Source organism: Synchiropus splendidus, chromosome 5, assembly GCF_027744825.2.
Source record: "Synchiropus splendidus isolate RoL2022-P1 chromosome 5, RoL_Sspl_1.0, whole genome shotgun sequence".
Taxonomy (NCBI): Eukaryota; Metazoa; Chordata; class Actinopteri; order Syngnathiformes; family Callionymidae; genus Synchiropus; species Synchiropus splendidus.
The window spans coordinates 16,748,951-16,766,794 of record NC_071338.1 but is presented as its reverse complement, the minus strand read 5'-3'; the positions used below and the strand labels follow the sequence as shown (position 1 = coordinate 16,766,794).

Sequence of the window (17,844 nt, the reverse complement as noted above, 5' to 3'; positions counted from 1 at the left end):
ACTGTTGTAAATGCACTTCCAATAGTACGACAAGATGAACGGATTCTGATTCTAAAACGAATGGATATAAACTAAGGGTGGGATTCAATAAAAAAAAAAAATCTAGTTAAGATTTTGTGATTAATAAATCTCAATTAATGGTATAAGAATATTCGACAGAAGAAGCCACATTTTTTAATTTGAATGAATTTGGTATATGACTGAATCAAATGATGGACCCATACATACATTTCAACAACAAAATATTATTTTGCATCACTTTAACAATAGTGCAATAAATCACGATGGTGGCTATATTCAAGTTTTTATATCACCTTATTTAAACTAAAGCTCTTTGAATGTCTTGAAAATATTTATACTGTAATAAACTTGTGCACTTACAAAGGCTCTGTGTTGTCTGGAGAGCAAACTGTTAAATTAAATTAAATTAAATTAAATTAATTCATCGGAATGAACTTGTTAAAGTCCCACCACTAATATAAACATGAAAACACATTGTTTCACTTAATGTTTGAGTCTTAAGCAAGAAGTCCACTAGTTTGAAAAAAGACAATCTGTTACATTGTTTCTCATTATTCCTGTTTCTAAAATCAGCGAGTGGTGACTAGTGACAAAGTGAGAGATGAAGAAATATGTGTATATAGGTTTAGATTTAAAAAAAAAGCCCTGAATCATAATCAATTGTGCATGAAATCAGACTGAAGTTTGATGAAATAAAGAAAAGAAAAATCCAACATTCTGACAAACAATCCGACTCAAATATCTGTTCATGTCTGAAATCCTGGACCTTGATCATTGCAATCTGTTCCAGTTGAGTCAGCCAGCCGCGTTTAAAATCTATCAGAATGAAATTAAAAGAGTCGGTGTGAAATTCAAATCTAATCCATTCTAAAAGCGAGAGGTTGAAATTTAATTTGTGACATTTGTAAAGCAATGCATTTCAGAAAGTGTCTCACGGATGTTCGTTTCAAAAGCCGTGGCAGCGACGACAGTCAGCAGCAATTAACAACCGCTCCTTCCACTGACATTGAGATCAGGATGATAAACCTGAAATCTTTCATTGTCATACAGGAGACAAGAGCATGGGGGAGACATGAAACTTCCACCTGCAACGGACATCTGCTTAACGGATGAGTTCTCATCCATATACTCGAGACCTCACGCTGCAATACCAGTCGTAGATGAGGAGTCAGGAGCAATAACAAAACCAACCATCATCTTTCTCACTTTTTCCACAAAGGTGTTCACTTAGTGAATGCCTGCTTCCATCAACCATCAGTTTATCTGCACTTAATTTTTGATTCTGTTTCTGTTTGATTCTATTTGTTTTTTGTGTTTTTTCAAAATAACATGAAAAACACAATGACATGTCTTTTTTCTCTGAACTAATAATGGTTTTGATTTCTCAAATTAACTTGGTTGAATATAATGGAAAAAGTTTTTAAAGACATATTGTGTCTATTGAGTCTATTCAATTCCGAAGAACATTTGTAACAAGTGATGGATGAAATTACTGTTGGACACTGGTGCTCAGGTTTGGTCTGAGAAGACTGTTCAATGAAAAGAGGAGTTATTCTAATCATCAAATGGAAAAGAAATTATGAATAAAAAATGGCGGTCTGATCTTCAACTAAGCACTAATGAAATTGATTGAATGAAGTTAATTTAAACTACCACATCCAACAGGACAAAGAGACTACAATTCAATATACTTTGAAAGCTTGTTTAAAATTAGCAACAAGGAAACATGCTGCAGCAGTCAGGTCTCACAGATGAGGATTCCTTAACAGCGTTTTTTTCATATCTTCTTCTTCCTATTAGCCTCGATGGCTCTCCAGGTGTTAATCAGTCTAGATGAGGATTAGACCCTCAGGGTCTTCACTGCATTAGCCGGCCATTATTTCTCATTAACCCAATCAAAGGTGATCATTCTAAGAACCTGCGGAATGAGATGAATCGATAACATTGTTTGAGAAATCTCAGATTTCTCTCTGCAAGTGCTCGTGCTATTGTCCAAGTCCTTGGTGTTGGTGCAGAGGTGAGAGAAAAGCGTGCCAAAGTTCAAAACAGAATTGCAAAACAGGACTGAAAAGTACAAACCCTCACCTTCAAAAAAGTCCCATTCTCATTATGGAAGTCTTTTGACTGTGAGCGCTATTTCATGTTCCTGTTTGTCAGATTTGTTGAACTTCAGTCTGTGAGGCAAGATGTCCCTCGGGGACATTAAAATTTTATTCCACTCTCAACTCATCATTCAAGATTTTTGACCCTGAACTCCATCGTAAGCCGGTGCTGTATAATGTGCTGTGAATTTATATAGTTGTGCAGTTTCAATGGACATGGGACAGTTTTTATATATATTAATACCCCCACTGTGTTATCTGCAGGCCTTGGCTGAGAATGCCGAATTGAGCCCGAGCGGAACAAGGACCTTAAACCTCTTGTGCCAAGCAGCAAAGCTGAAAATGTGAGTTTTATCAGATTCTTTTTAATGCAGAAAACAATTCCTCTGAAGTGGCGATGAGATAACCCTGCAGCGTGGGATATGACGGGCAGCAACTATCTAACAATGCAAAATCAAATCTTGGCATTTAACCAGTAGATAAAACAGAAGTGCCTGGATTTTGGAGCAGATTAACTGAGATCTCTGGTAACGTGCACTGCACAGTGGAGGCTATTCAGACTCAGTGCGATGTACTATGACGTGATGTGAGTACGACGGTAGCATGATTTTGACAGATACATGAGAATATCACCTCACTGCTCACTGAGGTCATGGGCAGCATCAGAAGAGTATTTACAGTAATGTGGTTGAGTCACGACAATCACAGAAATGACTCACAAGAAGACCATTCAATCTCCTATTCAAGAGAGCAAAGTTTGACAGACAAGTTTAATTCAACGGGGCAGGATATAGGACATCTGCCCTACAGTCCGGAATCCGTCCAGATATAACTCAAAACTCTACCACCAGTGTCTGCTCTTATAACTCTTGAGTCAGCAAGGAAATTATTTGAAACTTACCCCCAGCCATTCTCACTTCTTCACTTACTGCACATCTCAAGACAGTCTCCTGCTTCAACAACACTTGTCCTCCTGTTTTATGTAGCACCATCCAAATGTTTACTTTGTTGTACTTCGGAGTGTATAGCAGTCCACCTATGTGGTCAACCAGGTCCAAAATTTCTGCGCTCTTCTTCCTGTGAAACACTTTGTAAACAGGGTTCTAAAAGCACTAAAGAAATTAAATGTAGTTATTATTATTATTATTATGATTAATTTCATGCTGCATGACTGAGTCACAGATCACCGTCATGTCAGTGGGAATAAGTATCTGCATTTTTAGGCAACTGAAAGTAGTGTTGTCACACACTGGTGTTGTAATGGACACCACCAAAGTCCAGTTGAGGCTAGACCAGAGCATACAGAAACCAAGACCGATGATCAAACAACTTGTTTGTTCCAATGATAGACTTTCAATTATTGATTTATTTTGAAGTGAGAAATGATAATAGTCTTATGCTTTGGACTCTGTCTTGGTCTTGGCCTTCATATGCTCTGGTCAAGTCTCGACTCGGTCTCAGGTTTGCTGTCTCAACTACACCACTGCTACACACAACAGTGAGGTCGTCCAGCACCACATGTCCTCAGGTGCTGCTCTTGCCACCAGGTGTCTGCAAACATCACTCTTATTCCTTGTGTTTGCAACATCTCCGATCAAGTACCATAGGACTGAAGAAAACATCCCACAGAGGTGAGACAAGATCCATCATGGTAAAGCTGCATTGAATATGTTGCCGGAACAATCAGTGCCAGTTAACATTACTCAGAGTACTGGCATGGACTGTGAGTGCAGCGATGTGAAGTAAACCAATGACGACAAAACAGCTACAAACATGAGGCTGCCACAGGCGACATGGTCATAAATATCTTAAGCACTTTTGAATCCCTACAATACTCTCATATGTTCTTCTTAAACCAGATGAGAGCCGAAAATGTCCTCCAGTAATCCTGTGTTTGGAGGGATAAATGGCTGACAGCTGGTTTAAAAGCACTACACCTTTCTAATTTAAACAAAGTCCATCCAGTTTTCTCCTCGCAGCACTGGCAACGGAGAAAAGTAAAACAAGAGTGACAAAAAAACAAGACAGGTTGAGAACAAGACAGACAGTGGAAACTGATTGAAAGGTGAGGCGAGGAGGGCAGGGCAGGGCAGACAGGGATGGATGAAGTGAGATATGGTGACAACAATGAAAGAGAAGGGAGAAAACAAGAGCAGAAATCCATGGAGAGATTTAACAGTTCTTTCATTGTGGACTGATGTCAGTGACATAGCATAAATCACTTGGTGATGAATCACTTGCTAGGTACAACATAATATGACAAAATAATATGTATCTATTAGAAACAGTTATATGTTAAAAGCGAATAAAGATGTGAATGTCAGCCATCAGATCATTCCACTTCCCTCCATCATTCAGTTCTTCTTGATATTTTTTTCCTCTCAGCTTATGACATTGAAGTTTTTCAGATTTTTGAGGTGACATTGACACAGAAACAGAAACCACTGCATCCACCACAGTTTCGGATTTGTTTACACAGCCACTGAGCCGACACCACCCCAATCTGACTTTCTGCAACAATGCTGGTTAAAAGTCTTAGTAATACTGGAAAGTTAAAATCACTCGCAGCAAAAGCCATAGTTCCCGGTGTGTGCACCGTAAGTCGAAACAAGCTGGTTTGTATCGTCCCGTCGATAGGAGCCTTGGCTTTGGTGGCGCATGCACGGTGTGCCACTCAATGACCAGGCACAGTTACTTCATCGTCATCACCACACTCCCAGTTCCACTAGATGGTTCAATACTGGTGGCGCTGCCATGTAAATATAGCCTCATACCGCAGATGTCGCCTAAAACTGTGACCCTGTCACCACTGTATAGCTCGGCAGTTTGTCCCAGGTAATAGTTCCGATCAATTGGCTTCATGTGCCTCTAAACATCACAAGCACAGCACTGTGTTTAATCTCAAACATGTTTAATCACACCGTACTGATCCCAGCCTTCTGCATCAACAGTACAACGCTTCCAAATCCACTGGCACAATGACGAATGCCAGCGCCAATTTCAACACAGCACAACAATTACAGGAGCTCATTCACAATCATGTTAACATTGTGACATATGTGGCGTGCTTAGCAATGAACGGTGAATGAATTCCAAATTCATTATGGGGATGTGAAATCCTTGAGCAGAAGCAGAAGGACAGAGGGAAAGCCAGAAAATGGAGGCAAAGGGAGGATTTATCTCTCCCAGCAGATGTACGGGAGGCTTCTTGGGCTCCCTGTCAGCAGCCAGGACAGTTTACAAGCTGCAAAATAGATGGATTGTCCATGGATGCCTTTCCCCGAGTGGCTGCCAACTCCAACCTAATTAAAGAACATGACCCAGGAGGAAGCAGAGGCAGCAACCAGGCACATCCTATTGACTCAACAGAAAACATCTCATGAGCGCTGAATTTAGAAGGAGGTGGAGAGCAGATCTCTAGTCAAAACATCAAGGACTATAATGAGTTGACGTGGAAATCACATCAGGTTAATGTAGTAAAACAAAGACTAAAGTGAATTAGTCTTTGTTTTACTATGTTCGTGTAATGCCTGGGGACCGTCCCAGTACTCTCAACAAACTACACCAAGATTCTCTCCCACCACTGATCTACACACTCGTCCTCCATCCCAGAAATCTCATGTGATCACGTGTGATTTCTGGCAAATCAACAACTGTAAAACAGAACACGCAACATGAAGCAATGACAGGGCTCCAGACTGACTTTTTGTTTTGCTTGCACCGGTAAGCCTTTTTCTTAAGGATCACCAACCAAAATTTAGGATGCACCCACATTTTCATCGGAATCAGCTTTAATGCAAGTCAACAGCTTACTCATGAACACAAGCGCTGGCAAACTACAGTCTCTTTTGAGCGCTTTTGACAACAGAAAACTGTTTCGTGATGGAACTCAATAGTTTGTCAAGAACGGCATCATTGGTCTAGGTTTTCTAGAAATCAATGTTTCAGGTCTCGCAGAGAACCATGTTGTGTTAATAACCCAACAGACTGTCGGGTCAGTTTCATTTTGGGGTTAAATTGAATTGAACTGACTGCTGTTCCCAATGTATCCCGCGTCTTTTGACAGTCTACTTTAACTATGAACCAATTGGGCACATTTTCTGGACGCTTTTGAAGAAACATTACATTCATGGAAATGTCCAGTTTCTAGTGTGATGGAAACACTTTCACAATTATCTCTCCTAAAGTGGTCATTTTTCATTGACATGATTGGAGATTTTACCAATATTAAGACCGAATCAGAATTTGTTGATGGTCCCTAACTGATGCTGGGTTGTAGCATTAGCAGTGCGGGTGAAAGTTTGTCAGTGAACAGTGAACTCAGGAGGACACCACCATTACCGGTGCGGATGTCCGTTGAACATCCACGAGCAAACAATTTTCACTTCTGTGTTGGCAGTGCAGCAGTGCCATAATGTGCCAGAAAACCTCTTTGGACTACTCGACCTAATAGAACTACAACCAATCCAGACTCACAAGTTGACTAATGTCATTATAATGAAGTTATGGTATCAAGTGATTGTGAAAGTCCTCAATACTCTCCACAACTGACACACAGCGCTGAAGGCCACGGCACATCTTCATGGTCTTGCCATATTTGAGGATTCAAGTCCAATGCAGCGATGCTACATATGCGGACTGCAGATGCGTGTCTTCACCCGGGCGCCAGTCGCATCAGTGCCACCAAGACTCTGAGAACTCAGATTACATTTTTGCCTTTCACTGCCTTGGAATGTTGTTTTTTTAACTGCCCGTAACAGCATTGCGAATAATAATTGTCCACAAACAAGGTCATTCTTCTTTCCAAAAAACACTTTCCTTACAAGACAAAGCGTAGTTATTACTCCTTTTAAGTAATTCCAAGTAAAGAACAGCTTAGATTTAAGGAGGTTGAAGTATACTGTATAAATGGGAAAAATCAAAATGAACAACATTAAGAACATGTGATAAGAAGAAGTCATCTGACACAACACAAGCTCATCACAGACGTGTGTTGAACTTGTCAAGTCATCTTTTCCAATGGAGTCTTGAAATGCATACACAGCAATTGTTTTGAGCTACATGAAAACTTTGGAATCTAACCGACAGAAGGACTAAAATCAGAAGCAGGTTGCTGGGAGACAACACAGGACATTTTGATAAAGGATGTCTGTTGTGGCTAACAATGTGCCCAGTTTGGCAGAGTGATGTTGGACGAATGGAAACAAAATCCATTTATATGTACTTATGAAGGTTGAAGAAGCTGACCTTCACTCAAGCTTCACGTCACTGTACTTGTGACACACAAACACTGTGAACGTGAGATTAAAGGACACAATCAGCCTGTATCTGAGTTGACCATTCCTGACATCAAGAGGAAGCAACAGCACTGAATGGTCAATCAGTCCCCATTCAGAATTCACCATTGTGAAGGTCACCCAACAGAATAGACCTTTATTATCATTATTCAGTACTGTAAGTCCTGAATGATGGAATGATCACCGCCTTTTAACCACTCCATGGTAACTGGGATCAGGTTGAAGATACTTCCCCAATCATTTGTGTTAGTTTGGAGTAGCACCACAACTCACAGTCACAACCCTGCCAGGAATAAGCCTTAAAAAGCCACTGGAGAAGGCTCTGGAACTATGCATGAATATGCTGTATCACCATAAATCATCTACACAGTTGGTTCTGTTGAATTAGAATGCTAATAAGTGTAAATAGGAGTTCAAATTCTGTGCAGTGTTGCACTAAGCGAAAACCAGAAACGTGCCTCGATGATGCCACAGGAGCAGTTCCTGTTGACTCATCCATTATGTGAAGGTAAACAAGCTCTTCAGCCTCAGTATCAGAGAATAGATGTCGAACCATTGTGTGGCAGCTGGATGTTGTAATCGTGCCACTGAGCATGTTCCGCCCAAAAGATCTAGCGCCTCTGAAGAACTAAGCATTTGCTGTGCAGGAAACTTTTGGTCTCATTAGACTAGAGATGCGGCTTATCATCAAGAACTAATTTAAATGAATAAATAAATGTAAAAAAAAATGCTTGTTCTCATTGGATTTAAAAAATGTCTCGCTGCAAGCAAAGCTTGTCACATATGGAACAGATTGATGGTGTCAGCATTCATCTATGGCCTCTTACTTGTTTTGTAAACTCGTCTTACTTTGGAATTGAAATGCTCTGCCTCAGAGGTGAGGATACCTTTTTTTATTTTGTTTGCATGCTTATAAAACAACGAAACCATGGTGAAATAAATGATGAGTCGATCACACGAGTAAAAAGAAGTCTGGCAGGGTAACGGATACCTGTGCAGGAATATTCGTCCACTCGGATGAAGCCAGGCATGCAGTCGCAACGGTGGCTCCCAGGCAGGTTGACACACACAGTGTTGGACTGGCAGAAATGAATCTGAGTCGCACACTCATCGATGTCTGTGGAAACAGACACAAACAATTGTGATTAATGACGTGTTAAAAAATGCAGATTGAAACCCATAGGAGTGATGTAGATGAAACGTAGGTGAAAAGATAATAAACAACCAAATAATTTCATACTGAAGTAAAAAAAAACCCACAGTACTGAGGCTGTTGCCAAGAAAGTAACAAATGCAGAAAATAAAAAAATAAAAGAAAGATTGTCCTTCTTAAATAAGGATTTTTTTTTCCCTGAAATTGACCATGATTATTGAGCGGTTATAAAAAATTATAATACTTCACAGTAGCTCCTGGCAATGATCTGGCAAGCTTCAACTCTTTCAGTGTGCAAGTCGATTTAAGTAGTGGGAGGCAAAAAATGATAGAATTCATAATCACAAACTACGTTGCAGGACATTCATCATATGGCCCTTGAGTCTTACATGAGATATACTTATTCAACAAAGGTGGCAGTGGGGGCCTGGACGCAATCCCAGCTAGTTTGAGCGAGATGTTGGGGACATCCTGAACAGGACAATGGCCTATCACAGGGCACATAGAGATGAACAACCGCAAACGCATTTACAGACAATTCAGAGCACTCAATGTACCTCTGTGGGAGGAAACCAGGGTGCCTGGAGAACACTCACACAAACTTGGGTATATCATACACAATCCATACAGAAAGCTGCAAGCTTCTTGTTGGGAGAAAGTGGAGCAAACTACTATGTAACCATAATAATACAGTATATTATTGAATTGAAAGGTTGCTGACTATGCCTGAGTCAGATGAAATACTTCAGACAACTTCTAAGATGATTCATTCAAACCTCCTAAAACACGTAAAACACTTGGCGCAGCTGCATGAGAAGGGTCTACAGTTGAAATAGAGCGCTCCTCACTGCTTCTCAAGAGGCAGTATAAACCTACAGGAATGGAAGTCAGGAACATATTTCAATCCCTCCAACCATAAATACATTCTGGCTTTCAGCATCTCAGCTCTTCTCTCACAACCAATTGAATTTGTATGAAGTGTGTAATTGCCTTACATGCACCGCCCAAAGCCTTTTCTCCTCTAGCAAATTTCATCCACGGAGGCTGAGCAAAAGGAGAGAATAACACAACCACAGATTCTGCACTTACGATTAGAAACAAAGGAAGCCATTGTTTCCGGCCTCCAGGCAGCGAAACAATTCTTTGTTGCTTTTTCCTGAACCAACACCATCATCCTGTAATGACACTTAATATCTTGCTTGAGTGTGAGACGGCATACTACTGCTTATGCTGGATCACGGTTTGTCTGTGATGCTACTGACACACTGCCTCAATAATTCAAAGGGAGTCTCACCGCTTTGGTCAGCCTTTATTTAAAGCACCATAAGCGTCACTGTCAAGTTAGAGATATGAGGCGGCTTTCTGATCTTGGCTTTTCCGAGCTCTTGGTTCCCCCGATGAGCCTATCTATGTGTTCACCTACTCCCGTTTCCAGTGGGAGCAGCACAGCCGGGATGTCGGCTGACAGATCTGGATCTGTCATATCGTACGGGGGGGATAGATTTTTCAGGATTTGCCAGTGTCTCTTGGCCTCTCCTCTTCCTCCTCAGCCACCTCTGTAGACCGTCTCTTCCTCCCCCCCTCTGCGCTCACTTTCTTCATCTGTGCTGCTTTATTCATGCTGTGATGTAGGTCAAGACAGAGGAGGGGGAGCTAAAAATAAGGAAACATACGACCTTCCACTTGTGTTTGTTTGTGATCCCAAACTGTCACAGGAGAACATGTAACATGTTGTGTTTTCATTCCCGAAAGTCCTAGTAGTCCAGTCTCTCCAAACCATACCAGGTAAACAGGCATAAACGGCATGTCATCTTTTATTATCCCAGTGTCTGTTTGTGGCATTATGTTGTCTGCAGTTCCTGTGGGGAACTGTGGATGTTCTTCTCACTGATTCTCACTCGTGCCCCACCTGCAGACAGGCGGACGGGAAACATCTCAGGACTTTTAAAGAATTCAACAGGTGTCTATGGAGTTCCTTTTAAAGAACATGAATATTTCAAAACTCTAGAAAGAAGGACAAAGACAAAGTGTGAGTCTTGGACAGAGCCACATATTTAAATGGCAGCTATGTTGAGAAGTTCTATTGAAGTTGGTTGAATTAAATACATCACTAACACAGCATGTACCTTGATAAACATGATCATGATACGATATATGATACGATCATGATGCGATAACATTCTTAGTTTTAGTAGGGAATGAATTGGCTTTGCTTTACTTTTATTTTCATCATTAATGCTTGCTTTCTAGCTTTAAAAGAAAACTAAAAAAATCTGCAGGTGGAGACTCAAAAGATATTTTCTTCTGCTCTGAATTTGATAAAAGAAATAGCATAATTTGGCATATTGTCTACACTTTATTCTCAAGTTTACGCAATACAACAATAATTGAAATTGCCTTCATGCCTTCACTTGATTCTGATGATCAGTAGGCAGCGGAATATTTGGTGCCTGTTTATCTGTGAGTAGGAGGTGACTGGCAGGAATGCTGATCTGAAGCCACTGGAAATTGGGATTCAAGAGAGTCCTCCATTATTCTGCTTGCTCAAATTAGGGACTTGTATTCTTGTGTGGATTATGTTTATTTAGTCTATTGATCAAAAACTGAATGAATCTCGGCCTGCAATTACACACCAGAATAATGAAGCGTCACTTTCAACAACTTTGACTTCAGAAAAGAAGATAAATGAGTTGAGATATCATCCCACTGTCTTTAATTTTTCATGTAGCATAGGGACTGCTGCCGCATGCTTGAAAGGAACGCTGGCATTATCATTTAATGTGGACTGAGCCGTCGTCGTGATATGGGTTTCATCCTCATGATTTGGGAATATGGTGGTGGAGCCCAGCAAATACGACTCAGATTTCACTGATCTGTGAGTAATAGTGACACAAAAGAGGCCGCCCTCATTACACGAGTTATGCAACATTAAATACTTGATAAGGGGTTTTCATTCAACGTTTCAAACAGCCATTGAACATTCTTGAGAAGAAATGTAAAGAGTCACACCCAAGAAGATTGATGAGAATTGGGCTGAATAATCCTTCCATCGCTCCATTTCTCTGGTGCGAGACAAACTACCAGTCACTCCAAAACCAACAAAACTATGACAATGAAATATTTCTGTCTGTCAGAGTTTACAGAGTTGAGGCAGGAAGATTGTGTTTACAGCGTGTAAACACAAGCACTGAACTGCTGCAGCAGAGCCAGACTGCCTTCATATTTCCGGATCCATGTCTGAAGGGGACATTCTTCTTCCACATGAAAATGAAATACAATAAAGCAGCTGCTTTCCAACAACAAACTATCTGCAGGTTGCTAAGCAGGGCATCACTATTTGCCACAACTTCAGAAGTTTCAATACAGTTATTCAAGCTACTGTCGATGAAGTCAAGTTTATGTGAGAGTTACAATATACTGTTAATTAGGTTACACCTGAAGTCACATTCACACGTTACATGTGAAGTCAACATAGAGGCATTTGGGGCAACAAGGTCACAGTCTCAGTGCCTTTCTAGTGTCACATTTCAGGCAGGCAGCATCTGTCTGTTGAACCCAGAAACCTTGGTACATGAAGGGCTGCAATGCTGCCTATCCACTCCTTCATACTGACTTTCACAAGCCAAATACTGACCCCAGGAAAATGACCTACTTTTTTTTTTTACAGAGGCAAAGAGAAGTCATGTTGATTGCTGGAAAAAAGTGTTGTCAAGGCACGTGTGTGACCTTTAGCACTTCCACTATTTTCTTGTAAAATAGACATGAAAACACTCTCTCAAGTTTTTTTTTTTTCTCAAGTGTTTGGCACTAAGAGAGCAATACAACTTCAGCATTCAGTGTCTCGTACTTTGAAGTTCTTGTGAGTCTGTTCATGATGGCTAGATCTCGAGTAAACTCTGAACCTCACCCTTCCAATCATTCCATGATTCAATGATGTTATTATGACCCCCATCATATTTGGCTTGAGTTCAGTAGCTTAATATGAAGGTGGAGCTCTCATTCTTTCTCTAAAAAATACTTGTTTCAATAAATAATAATCACTAAATTCTCAATAATAACTGCTTTTAAGTACATCGACTTTACCTCAGTGCTCTAAGCATAAGTTCTCAGTTTGGACAGGCTTGATTTGTCCACCTCAACAGCCAACTGAGATGAAATAGTTAATATTTGATGCAGCTGTTTTGAGAAGATAGAAAGATAGAACATAGACATATAAAAGATAGAAATACTAGATAGAAAAATAGATGGTGGATCACATTCTTCAGTCTATGGGATATTGGGTTTCACTTTTGAACATCACAAACTTATAGAAACACCTCAAAAGACTGTACATTCAGATACACATGTTCTTGTAAATTTGTCAGGGAGGCAGGCTGGTGTGCACATACGGGGTTCCTCCTGTGAGCCCGCAGACACACGAGAAAATTCTTGAGTGACAGGCTGATAATCAAACCTGGTGCAGATGCTGTTGTCTATTCAGATGCTTGGAGGAAAACGCAGATGCTGACAGAGTAATCCAGAGAAAATAAGTTGCCTCAGTAAAGGATTCAGGTTTTTATTAAAAATAAAGTTTTCCATAGATTTAATAGCAGGGCTGGACAATATAGGTCTTGAATTCATATCCTGATACATTTTGGCTGAACGAGGTGCATTGTTTTGAGATTGATTTGGAGGCTGCAGGTCCTGAAGCTGCAGGAGCAATCGAAACACTTTTACATTCTATTCGAGCAGCAAGTTGGTGCCACAGCTGCAAATTGTCGTGCTCCCACCAATTGACAGAGTCCGTCTATAGAAAGGCTCTTTGCTGTGCCTGTAATTTTGAAACCAAAACATTGCTAGATAACAGAGCCACTGCCATTGGAATAGGCTCACTGTTATGTTGTGTTTGGCATATTTTTTTAGATTGTTTGAGTCGTGTGAGGAGTGCAGCTTTTGGATCGGGGGGAGGCTAGCAAGCTTACATGCGAACCACTTAATACATTTACATAAATAAAACAAAACTGATGATTCATCAATAAAATATATTGATATGGTGCTATTGCCTCAGTTCTTATCCCTTGATCTCTCAATATCAATCTTACAATTAGACCACCGCTATTTTGAAGTCACAGAAAACATTCATTCATTCTTCATAATCCCATTCTTGATCTGATGAAAACAACACTAGGTGACTAGGAAACATGAAGTCATTTGACATACCGGTGTCAGTCAAACCTTGCTGTCCAGATGATGATACCATTTTGAATAAGAAAGAAGTAACTATTCACCAGAAAGATTATCTTCAATCTTTCAAAAGGTCAACAAAAAGTTCAAAAAAAAAAAAAAATAGATGGCAGTCAATTCCTCTGCATGCCAGACAAAGCATCAAAAAGAAAAGTATGAGAATTGTTTTCATTCAGTAAATTAGGTCATTGTTTGTACTTATAAAACATATCAGTTATTATCCACCTATTTGAAAATATGAACGTGTAAAGAAAAACATTAATACAATGAACATGCACATAAAATAAAATGCACATGAATATTTACATATATTATGTATAACTACATTCAAATTGATTTAAGTCGACAGAATAAAGATAGCATATAATAAGCAACAATGTTCAGATACAAGATTGAAGTAAATAATGTACAAGATGTAAAACTGACAAGTGATCCTGGCAATTATTCAGTCTGAGATCTACGAAACATCAACTAAACAGCCGCTCATCGTAATGGCTGTAATGACAGGCAGTAATAATTTGACAGGAGAAGGGATATTGGGGTATAAATATTTGACAACACTGTGGGACCGTTTAATGAGGGTTTTTACTCTCTTCCTCCGGCAGCAGCCTCATTGAACAGATGATAATAAAGTGACTCAAAACACTATATTTTATTGAGAGGTTATTTAAATCTTTGAACGTTATTGTAATTTGAGTTAAAGATGCTTTAGGGTACTTTTTTGCCCCGTTCGCTGCAACCTGGTGTTTAATGTTGCCATCAGGTAGACTGAGATCTGCACATTGGCCTTGGAATGTCTTTATCTGGGGAAAGTGTAACTGGAAAAAAGATCCAAATACAAGCACACCACCAATGTGACCGAGATAAGGAGTGAAGGAGGGCACGAAGAGGATGGGTATGACCAGGAAGCATGCACACGACAGATGAAGGTGAGCTGCTGTGGCATCTGAAGGGAGAATGCCCAACAAAAAGAGGAGGAACAAACAAACTCAATAATTATTACAGCCAATTTTACTACTCTTCTGCTACTAGAGTACTAATAATTCACTTATAACAAGATGATGGCCCGAAAATATATCGCAAGTCCTGTGCCTTACACAGCCCTGACCTTGAAAAAGCATAGCCGTGTCCTGCAAGTGCATATGACAGCCCCTTCCCATTGTTAACACCAACCATCTAAGCCTCCACCTTTCGACCATGAGCAGGTGGAGGAAAGGTCAAGTTCTCTGCACGGTGGGCAGCTGACTGTGTTTCGTAACAGCAGGTGGTCAAACGTGGTCTATCAGACAGGCTTATTTCAATCATTTCAATCCTTTATCATAAATGTTGGACAAATTGTTTTTCAATCATGTCTCATTTCACACCTTGATTCGCCTTCACAGGCAATCTCCTCTGTGTGCTTTGTTCCAGCTTGTTCCCGTAATAGATGCTAATAACCTGGAATTAAAACGGCTATCTCTCGATTAAAGCCCAGTGTGGGACACACAAAAATCACATTGTGGTATTTGAGTCACGTCACAATAATTTTAGGTTTTCAGCCGGCAGGAAATTGAAACGGCTGGAGCCCCACTTGAAAAAAAAAAAAAAAGCTATTTGAAACGGTCATTAGATTGATTTCTATTACTAGTTTGCTTGGAGAAATGCCAACATAGACGTCACGGCTGTCACCCGTCACCAACAGAAAATACCGTCAAGCGATTGTTCTGTTTTGTCCTGCAGCGCCACTGGTGTTGATCAAAAGCAACAACTGTAACAAACATTGCTGATCACCTGACACACTCAGCAGCTCCTGACAAGTGCATCAAGCTCATAAGCATCCTTGTCGTTTGACAATCAAAGGTTTGCTTTCATCTTTCAACACAAGGAAAGTTGACAAATAATGTCTTGCTGTACGCAAGTCCCTACATCTGTTCCTGACAATGACAACGCTTGTCATCTGCAGTGCCATCTGCAAAGCGTCCCACTTCCAGAGCTGCGCAGCCAAAGACTCATCATAATCAGATTTGTTCGGTTGCTGCAGCTGAAACTGCTGGTGACCCATTACGATGAACATGTTGTTTCACAGATGTTTTCAAAGTACAGTTGTCTATGTGCATGGTGATGGGGAACATTTTACATTTTTCACTAAATTAGATTACTATTCTCTCTTAACAGAGACCTGGTTTTGGGCAGAGGCCAGTTTAGCGCTGGCTTTCACCGATAAGGTTTATTCAACTGGTTGCAACACCTGCCACACTGATAACATCTCACTGAAATATGCAGCTAGTCACGCAGCCAATGCAAACCATATAGCCATTAACCATTAGCCATTTAGCAAACGGGTTGAACCAGGAAAATATCGGACCAGTCAAACTCAGAATTCAATCCCATCAGAATCCATGGCACTTTGACCAGAGCAAAGATAAGATTATAAGACGGCAGTCTTCAGGGATGCCAGAACAGTTTAAACAGTTTGGAACAGTTGAACAGACCATGGTTTGTCTTTCACATCCTGAGTGAGGCATACATTTAACCAGATCACAGCAGGGTGGCTGGTGCCACTTTATAATGAAGGAGGCTGTTTTGACAGCAAATACCGGTGCCTTGACTATGCCCCCATGAATAAATAGATCAAATTCAGACAATGAATTAAAGCCTTGTTCTGTGCCGGAGAGGCCGTCCAGTCCTCACTGAGCCAGCTTTTCTACTGATGGGAAGAGGAGGTATCATGACACAGTATTGCAGGGTCCACTGTCCTAATTTACAGAGGCCTTAGACGGCATTTTTACTTTTGAAATGATTCATTCATTGAAATACTGCAGTTGTTCAAGCCAAACATATTAGACAGCAGATGGTGGCGTCTAGTGGCATCTGGAAAAGAGGATTCCGTTTCAAGAAACTTCATCAACACTTGAGTACATTGCCAGTCACTACAACTGAAACCTTTCATTTTGAAAAAGCTAGTTTCACGTCTCTTCACGATCAAACCATAACTATTTGAAGACAAGGCCACAGAAGAGAGAAGCCAGTCAAAGGGTGAGTCCATCATTGCACAATCAGATCCTATCAGAATTTTGGATGACACGTAGATCAAGTGAGACCTCAGAAATAGGGTGACAACCTGACCATGAGAAGGAGACTTCAGTCACACCAGTGCCCATGAACTGTTGCAAAACCAAGGAGGATGGGGTGTACTGACATTCCGTTCCCCACTGTGCCATAAGCAGAGTAAATCATATATTTCCTGGTACATTTTTCTCAGGAGAAAAGAGGTGTTCTTGCACATTACATTGTCACCTTTATGCTTGATTTACAATAAATATCTGCAGTAAAACAATCTCAATAATTTGTACATATTTAAATATCAACATAAATATACAATAGATAAAGCAAAAATGAGTCATTGAGAAGAAACATTTCTACAGGCAGGACCAACCAGACTGGGTTATAGTCCCCGGTTTAAAAACAAACAAACAAATAAACAATAAAAAAACAGAACAGAACGCAGCCACTCAAGAGGCGAAGTGTAAATGCCCCCAATCGAAGCCAGGCTCACGCGATCTGTCTTTTCATATATCCGGCAACAGATGTCAGTCATTATCATTTCACATCACTTTTCCGTGAATAACCCGCTGAAAAAAAGTAATGCTCCATGATGTCTGTGTTATCTGTTTGTTTGGATGGTTCCCCTTTGACTAAATACGTGACGTGATATTTCATCTTTAAAAACAGACCATCTGGTTCTGATGGGCTGGTAGCTAGTCCAGTCTCGTCTATACGTGATGGAAACCCTGCACTGGGGAGAACCCAATGGTCATGAATGGCTCTTCATGGGTTACATCCTTACAAGATTCAGTTTCTGGGGGATGGGCTGAATCCTTCTGACAATCGTGTCAGCTCCATGACTTTGACTGAACCATGCCTCACAGTCTTGTCCATTGTTGAGGGAAGGAAATGAACATCTATTCAGGAAGTGTATACTGCAATGCTTTAGTGTGAGTATTACATGTAGACTAGATGAAATGCCTTCTTGGACGGCAAATACTCTCACTTAAAAGTACATTGGAAG

General features: G+C 40.4%; 1 protein-coding gene across 2 annotated transcripts in view; it reads right to left on the bottom strand.

Annotated features, from left to right (window-relative positions):
* Positions 1 to 17,844, bottom strand: part of LOC128758749 (protein kinase C-binding protein NELL1-like) — a 172,131-nt gene that overhangs the window by 46,151 nt on the left and 108,136 nt on the right. For both annotated transcript variants that reach the window (XM_053865039.1, XM_053865041.1), the window contains one exon: positions 8,412 to 8,537. In XM_053865039.1, the coding sequence (XP_053721014.1) occupies positions 8,412 to 8,537 (126 nt within the window). The remainder of the gene's footprint in view (positions 1 to 8,411; positions 8,538 to 17,844) is intronic.